This window comes from Choloepus didactylus, chromosome 4 (genome assembly GCF_015220235.1).
Source record: "Choloepus didactylus isolate mChoDid1 chromosome 4, mChoDid1.pri, whole genome shotgun sequence".
NCBI classification, from domain to species: Eukaryota; Metazoa; Chordata; class Mammalia; order Pilosa; family Megalonychidae; genus Choloepus; species Choloepus didactylus.
This window is the reverse complement of record NC_051310.1, coordinates 793635-801866: the sequence shown is the minus strand read 5'-3', so window position 1 is coordinate 801866 and position 8232 is coordinate 793635. Positions and strand designations below refer to the sequence as shown.

Sequence of the window (8232 nt, the reverse complement as noted above, 5' to 3'; positions counted from 1 at the left end):
TTTGGCACAACACAAGACTTGGAGTGCTCTGAAGCCACGACTACTTCCCAGGCTGCATCCTGGATTGTTAGTACTCACATGGGACACAAAATCCCTGTCTGAGCCCATCAGTCCTGCCCATATTGCCCCCTCTGCAGGTGAGAATTCCATTCTGTCTTTGAAGCCTCACCCAATCCCCAGCTGAGTTTTTACTCTTTGGGAGTACAGAGGCCTGGAGCCCCCTGGCCTGTCCACCTGTGCGGGACACTGTTAACGAGTTCCGACTTGGCGGTCCTGGGCCAGGGGAACTGATCAGCCCCTAGGAAAGGTAGTGGGCACGGACAGTACTATCCTCCACGGCCCCCCGGGCCTGAGAAAGTGGAGCCGGATGCAGGCCCCATTTCCTCACCCCAAAGTACAACTGTCAGGGGAAGCTTGCCGGAGAAAACCGCCCCCTTTACTTTGCCCGCCCACTGCCCATTACCAGAGCAACTCCCGCCCTCCCGTTACCGGAGCAACTCCCGCCCCTTTTCAAACAACCTCCGCGCCCTCTCAGAACCAATCCAAGCCTTCAACCCCTACAGCTACCCCGCCCTCTAACCGCCTGATATAAGCTTGTACTCTCCCCTAATAAAGCTCTCTTGGCTTCCTCACCCTAAAAGAAACGTGTCCCGCCTGTTCCTTCTCGCCGCCCTCCACACCTTGCACGCCACCGCCGGGGACCGGGCCCAGTCCCCCGCCTCGCCCTCGCCTCCAGGAAAGAGCCCCCGCCGCCGGTACCCTCCGAGCAATCCCGAGAGCATAGGATTTAGCAACCAGCCACCACCCCCACCCCCAGAAGAGACAACAGCGACCGCACACCTGGGCATCTGTGCCTTCCAAGCTCCATGAACCACCTCCAGTCACCTTCATGTGTCAGTTTACTATAGGAAATATTCACAATTAAACTGAAAATAGGCTGCAGTTTCTACTAAGACTACTACTGCGTGCTGCTGCCCCAGTCACCACCCAGAAGGAGACTCTGTTGTGGCAGGGTGGTGCTGAGTACTGGGAGGGGTTCTGGGGATTGGAGGGGTCCAGAGTGGAGAGTTAACCCTTGGATCATCTCCCTTAGTGGAGGGACCCACATTACAAGTGCTTCCAGGGCAGAGGCTCCATCACACACATCCCTGAGAGTCTTAGCAGGACCTGAGTGCAGAGAGGACACATCACCCACCTGGCCTTATGCTTTCCTCTGCTAGGTGCCATCTGCTTCCCAGGACCCCCCGGAGATCCTCACCCACCCAATGGCAGTAACCAACCACACAGTCATGGTGGAGTTTGTCCTGCAGGGACTCTCAGAAAACCCCTGGCTGCAGGGTGTCTTCAGTGCTCTCTTCCTCCTCCTTTACCTGACTGCTCTTATAGGGAATGGCCTCATTGTCATGGCCATCTGCCTGAACCCGGGGCTCCACAACCCAATGCATTTCTTTCTCACCAACCTGGCCATCTTAGACATCATCTGCACATCCACAATTCTCCCCAAGTTGCTGGAAAACCTGGTGGGTCAGGGCAGCACCATCTCCTATGGAGGCTGCATGAGCCAGCTCTTCTTCCTGACATGGATCCTGGGGGCTGAACTACTGCTGCTCACAGTCATGGCGTACGACCACTATGTGGCCATCTTTCAGCCCTTGCACTATCACACACTAATGAGCAGGCCCCTCTGTGCCCTGCTGGCAGGCACTGTGTGGGCAGTCAGTGGGGTCGACTCCTCTGTCCAAATTGGCCTCATGGCTCAACTAACATTCTGTGGGCCTAAACAGATCCATCACTTCCTGTGTGAAGTCCCCACACTGATGTTGCTTGCCTGTAGTTCAACATACCTGAACAACATCATGGTTGTCATTGCAGACGTTTACTTTGGGGTGGTCAACTTCCTGCTCACCATGCTGTCCTACGCCTTCATCATCGCCAGCATCCTGCGCATCCGCTCGGCTGAGGGCAAGCGCAGGGCCTTCTCCACCTGCCCCTCCCACCTCCTGGTGGTCTGCCTGTGCTACTCCACTCTCATCTACACCTGCTTCCTCCCAGGGTCTGACTCCTCCACGGAAAATGGCAAAGTGGTCGCCATAATGTACACGGCAGTCAGCCCCACCCTGAACCCACTCATCTACACTCTACACAACAAGGACGTAAAAGTGGCCCTCAGGAGGGTGCTTCCCACATTCAGTAAATGAAAGGAAATGGTCAAGTGTAATTTTGAAATTAATATAATTTCAAAAACCAGACTTTGGGTATCTAAAGGATGGAAGGTATTTCATGTGATAGATTTATAAAGTGTCCTCTGCCAATGGGATCTGGACAATCTTTATTGAGGAAATTTAAACTTTCCAAAGATCTAACTTTGGATACTCTCAGGCTTCAGGGGAGCAGGAAGTGAGGGGGAAACATGAGGAAAGCAAGTGTCCAGGAGGTATGCATCCCAACTCCAGAACCTACTGATGTTTTCACTGACACATGCACACCAGGAACAAGACTGTGGCCTTCACGTTCGGTCACCACTGGCCACTCCCTCTTTCAAAGAAGGGTCTCATGTTCTGGAGTGAGGCCCTTTCGGCTCACTGCTTGGTGCATGTTTCATGGAATCTCTCAATATCCTGATTTTGAGAACCTCACATTGACCCTGATTCTCTGACCCATCTCCTCCCAGCATGAGTTTGGGGAGAGACAAAATTCCTTGCTCCTCACCACATCTGTGGCACCAGGGAGAGGAGGGATAATGGCATTAGGCAGCTTTCCATTTCACTGACCTGCAGAAAAGAGGTCTATTTTCATATAATTTAGTTTTCAAAAAGCAGGCACCATCAATCTTTAACCAAGACACTTTGTCATTGTCACAGGAAAGAGATTTTCTTGGACAAAAGCTTCTCCAACATTTATTTTATGGATTCAGTTCCTTCTCAATGTCATTTTATTAGCATTGAAATTAATTATTATTATTATCAGCCTCATTCCTTGCTTCTTGCCTCTAAATGTTTGTATTCTTTACTGCTTCAGCCTAGACTTCTCCTGATAATTGCATTCTTGTCCACATCTACATTTATCATTATTTGCCAGTGATACCCACATTAATAGTGGTAGTTCATTCCTCACCTATAAGCCCCAGAATCATTGATCTAACAGCACTTGTCATTTTCCATGGATGTCATTCAACAGTCTACCTGCATGCCCATCAGTCCCCTCCTTCCCATCTGTCAGATCACGATCACCAACATATTCTGATCCTCTTTCCTAGCCTCGGTATCCAAACATCCTCACATCTAGTGATTGAATCTGAGCACCTCTCATGTCTTGTGCTTCTCCCCTGACACTCACCCCAAGATGCCACAATGTCCTTACTGAATGGTTTAATACCTTGCACCTCATCTTCCTCCATCAATTATTGACCCCTCAAAATTTGTGTTCTGCCCTTTATCCAGAGTTATAAACTTCATGACTTATCATGAAAGTTTCAAGCATATAACAAAGTTGAAGGAATTTTACAGTGATTACTTGCATATTCATTACCTAAATTCAACAATTACTTGCCCATACATTTGTTTTATTACTTATCCCTCCATCAATTCACCTTGTTTTTATGCATTTCAGAGCAAGTTGCAAACATCTGTATCCTTCTCCTTAACTACTTCAATGTGCATATCTTTAATTAGAAATTTTATTTATTTCCAACATCTTTTCCTCTCAGGCAAAATTTTCAGCAGTGAAATGCATAAGGTACACATTTTCTGTGCTTTGACAACTGCGTACAGCTTGTGACCCAAATCCTTACCAATACATAGAACTTACTTCCATCCTAGAAGTTCCCTCCTACCCTTTTACAGTCAACCCACACCACTCCTTGCTGAAATCATTAGTGTTCTGAATTTTTTCACCAAAGATCAGTTTTGCATGTACTAGACTTCATATAAATGGAATTATAGAGTACATTTGGTTTCCTCCACATAGCATAATATTTTTGGGAGTCATTCACTTTGTTACATGTATCATTAATCTGTTCTTTTTTCTTTCCTTGTATGAATACAGCACATTTTATTTATCCATTCCCCTATCAATGAATATTTGTAGTGATTCTTATTTAGGGTTTTATGAACACAAGATGAGTAAGCATTCCTAACACCTGCCACCAGGTGAGGGATGTTGGGTGTCCTTGAATTCAGGAGCAAGATCTCAGACGCCCTCAGGTCTCTTAATCCACATTGTTGGCCAGGACACCAAGGTGGGGTCTTCCACCTGCACAGCTCTCAGCCTTCCCAATGGCTGGAGGCTGAGGGGGCTGTGCCCATGTGGGCAACATGAGAAATGCCACTGAGTGAAAGGATTGTGTGGCCACAACCTGACATGGCACAGACCAATGGATGGGATGAGAAATGAAGCTGTCTCCATTGTCTGGAAATTTACATAGCCTGTGCTGTGCCTGGGTGGCAGAAACATAATCTGGCTTACATTTGGCTCCTCTTCTCCTAGAGGGCAGACCCTGGGTTCTGGGGTCGATGTGTGGAGACCTGTCTGGTCCTCAGGTCAGCCAGTTGGTCTGCACCCTCATGTCAGTGGGGTGGGGACAGGCAGGTCTCACTGTGCCCTCCCTCCCAACTTCCCTCTTCATCTCCTCCTTACAAGCCCCATGCACCCTGTCTGGAGTGGGGTCATGTGGGCAGACCCCTGGAGGAATCTAAGGCAGAGACAAAGATCTGAGACCAAGCCCAGGCAGGGAGGCCCTCCAATCCAATCCCTCACTCCAAGCACTGATAGCTGGGTAAGTAGAAAAAATACCCAATATAATTCTTCAGCTGGAAAATGCTTATAATAGTCTTCAGAAGCAAAAACAAACAAACAAAAAAAAAACACATAGGTTTATTAAGATCATGTCACTCAAGCAGCCTTGAGTTATTCTAAGCATAAAAAGCCCTTGTTAAAATAACTTGCTGTTGCTCTAATCTCAACAACAACAGCAAAACTAACTCTCTGTTTGCAGGAACTCTCCTAGCATTGCCTTCAGGATAATGTAAGGGATAGCACCATATGGTCTGATATCCAATGCCTTCTTCTCCTTTAAAAACAAGCCTGAATGAGGGGAGAACTTCAAGACAACATGAGATTCTGACCAAATAGCTTTTTCTCTTCTCCTACCCCCCCGCCCCCCATTCTTCTGGATCCTTTACATTTCTTTGTAAATTATAAGCCCAAACCACTCTTCTCACTCTGAGCTGGTCTTGGAAAGATTTTTTTTTCCCTCTAGTTCCTTACTGATGTATCTTCAATAAACTCACCTTCTCACCAAAGGAAAGAGACTTGTTTCCCTGTTTGATGTGGGATCAGGTGGGCCTCACTATTCAGGACCATGTTTTCTGATGGTTACAATTTGGCAACCATGAAGGGACCCTCACTGGTTTTAGTGCAGTTCTGATCCATGTCTCTTCAGCCATGGGGCTCCCCTGGATCCCTCAGCTCCATGCCTGTCAGCTACCTGGGAATTTTTCCTGGAGTGCCGGGACTGGAGTTTCTGGGTGGAGGCACTTGCCACAGATGGATGCCAGACACATCTTGGTGAAGGTGACTTTGCAATCAAGACTTTCCCCATGCTGGATAAGTGTGTGATATTTTGTTTGTTGTGCTCACTTCACTTCCTTTTGTTTCAGTTAGCCTGTGTGTGAAAAGGCTAATTGAGTTGATCCAGGTGTCATGCAATCTGGACTCACTGGGTTTGAGCCCCACTATCCATGACCCTGGATTTGTGGTTCTCCTTTTGAATCTGTGCAGTTTGCACAGTTTGCAGCTGGGAGAACACGTTGTATTTGAGGAGCTCCCACTCTGATGTTCTGTTTTCCTGATTTCTCTTGGTATTGACCAGCCATGGGAAATTCTCAAAGTGTGCCAGCTACATCTACCTTGGGAACAATTCTTAATGATTGGTCTAAATTTGGAGAGAGTCATTTAAGAAGAAAATGTTAGTACATTATTGCAACTCCATGTGGCCACAATATAATTTAAGTCAAGGGGTGAAGTGGCCAGAAGATGGGACTCCTGAGCTTCAGTTAATTATCCAATTAAAAGTTTATTACAAGAACAAAAGATTATGAAATTTAGTAGAGATAACAGATGTGCTGCAGCTGCAGTTGGCTGGCCATCATCTGTGGTACAGCTAGCTATAGCAGGCTATCTCAAGAAAGAGAAATCCACAAGTCAAAGAAAAAGTTACATATAGAAAAGATATGCAGACTTCTACCTCTGCATTCATCAGTGGCAGGCCTTCCAGAGCAATTACATAAGAGAAATAACATAGAAGTGATGGCCTATCAGTTTGTTGTTCTTTTTTTTTTTTTTTTAAATTAGGAAGACAGAGAAAAGGGACCCTGCCAAAGGTCAAAGTTATCTTAGCTAACAAGAATTGGAATCCAAAAACCTGAAATCCCTGGGAGGACATCAAGAAATAACTGATACAAGATAAAAATTGGCAAAAGCGCAAATTGTTAGACCAGCACAAAGTCCCTTTAACAGCCTTGTTTAGCCAGTAAATAAAACTATATTTGTAAGAGAATACACTGCCAGGTAATTATTTAAATTGGGAAAACTTCTCCTGGTAACTAAAAAGCAACTGTATTTGCCCATATCCTCCTAATATGTCCCACACCTGCTGAGGAGGTTGCCTTATGGTACATATAAAAGGCAGGCATAGAGGAGCAGTCATGGGGTGGAAAATGGCAGAAACATTAGGAATCCCCCTCATGTGCTCTGATTTAATAACTGCTATATAAGATTGTGAAGCTTACACCTGGCTTAACCTCATTCAATATCCTATTGTAGTGGACATATACATAAAGCCAATATGCCTCTGAAGATTTAACAAAATTATGAAGACAAAATACTTCCATGAATTTCAAAATTCATGCAAAATTAAATCATTGTGCCTTTTAGGGGGAACAACATAATACTTATATGTTCCATTACTCCTTGTCAAAAGATTGCGTATTACTGTTTCAAAATGCATTGACTAAAGTGTTTTAAATATTTAGCATTATTTTGACAAGTTTGATTTTAATAGTAATTGCATGTTGTAAAATGTTTGCTTGAAAAGGGTTTCCAGAATCATTTGGTAACTTTTAATATAAAATAGTTTTTTAAATGTGTTTTTATTAAAAGGAAAAAAAGAAAGTAATTTTATACACAAAAGATTTAATGGGTCTATCTTAAAAAAAATTAAGTCTTAATCCAACAAAAATTAAGTTTTCTGTCTTTAAAAATAACAAAGTTTCCTTGGATTATTGGTCTGCTTTATAAGAAGTTATAAAAGATTGTTTTTTTTTGCATAATCAGTGTAAAAGGCAGACAATCTGTGTTTTATCAAAATAACTTCTTGTAATTTATGTTAACTTTATCATGTCCTTGGTTGCTTAAGAATATTAAGTCTTCTCACTTTTAAAAGAGCTAAGTCTTTTTACTTAACTTTAGTTAAATAAAAAAACAAATATTGATTCAAACTTGATGACTTTTAACATTCTGCTTTCTCAAAGTCAAGCCCTAAAGGATATCTTTTTATTCCCAACAGTTGCAAAGGATTTGTTCTTTCACCTTAAAAGAATAAAGTGCTAAAAGTAGTTAAGTTTATTTTATATAAGTTGCATAAGAAATGTTTAGACAATGTAATAAAAATTAAGAGAGATTTTCTAACCTTCTGTTGATTACTAATCTGCATAATAATAATAATAAAGTGATGCTAGTTATGGTTTTAGTTATTTTTAAATAGTATATGCTTTGCTCTCTACTTATTAAATCATACTTTAAGAGTTATCACTGTTCTGTATGTATGTTAAATTTCACAGTAAAAATGCATTTATATATGTAGTCACAAAAGCAGCTGAATTTCCTTATCAGTTACATTGTTTTACTCTGATGTTTTTCTGAGAGTACTCGCAGTCAGCTATGGGCCAGAGCTTCATCTTCAACAACAGCAAAAACATTTTTTTTTTAAAAAGCAAGGAAAGTATATAAATTATGTTCTACCCATTAACAACCCCAGTAAAAATGTAAAAAAAAAAAAAAAAATGGACCTTGTTATAACTGAAGCACTTGCGTGGTTAAACCAGGCTCCAGGTACTGTGCATGGTGTCTCCCAACGGAGTTATTGGCTAGACCCATTTCTATGGCCCCTGAAACCATAAAGGTGTCAACCACATCACAGGGACATGCTCCAGAAGTAGACGGGAACAAGCTGTT

The 8232-nt window shown here is 43.4% G+C and overlaps 1 protein-coding gene across 1 annotated transcript; it reads left to right on the top strand.

Moving 5' to 3' along the window:
• Positions 1-1265: 1265 nt before the first annotated feature.
• LOC119530956 (olfactory receptor 13A1-like) lies at positions 1266-2198 on the top strand. Its single transcript, XM_037831610.1, has one exon. The coding sequence runs from the start codon at positions 1266-1268 to the stop codon at positions 2196-2198; it is 933 nt and encodes a 310-aa protein (XP_037687538.1).
• The last annotated feature ends 6034 nt before the right edge of the window (positions 2199-8232 follow it).

What these genes read in the sequence shown, in the direction of transcription:
- LOC119530956 (XM_037831610.1), top strand. Translation starts at nt 1,266, where the DNA reads ATGGCAGTAACCAACCACACAGTCATGGTGGAGTTTGTCCTGCAGGGA.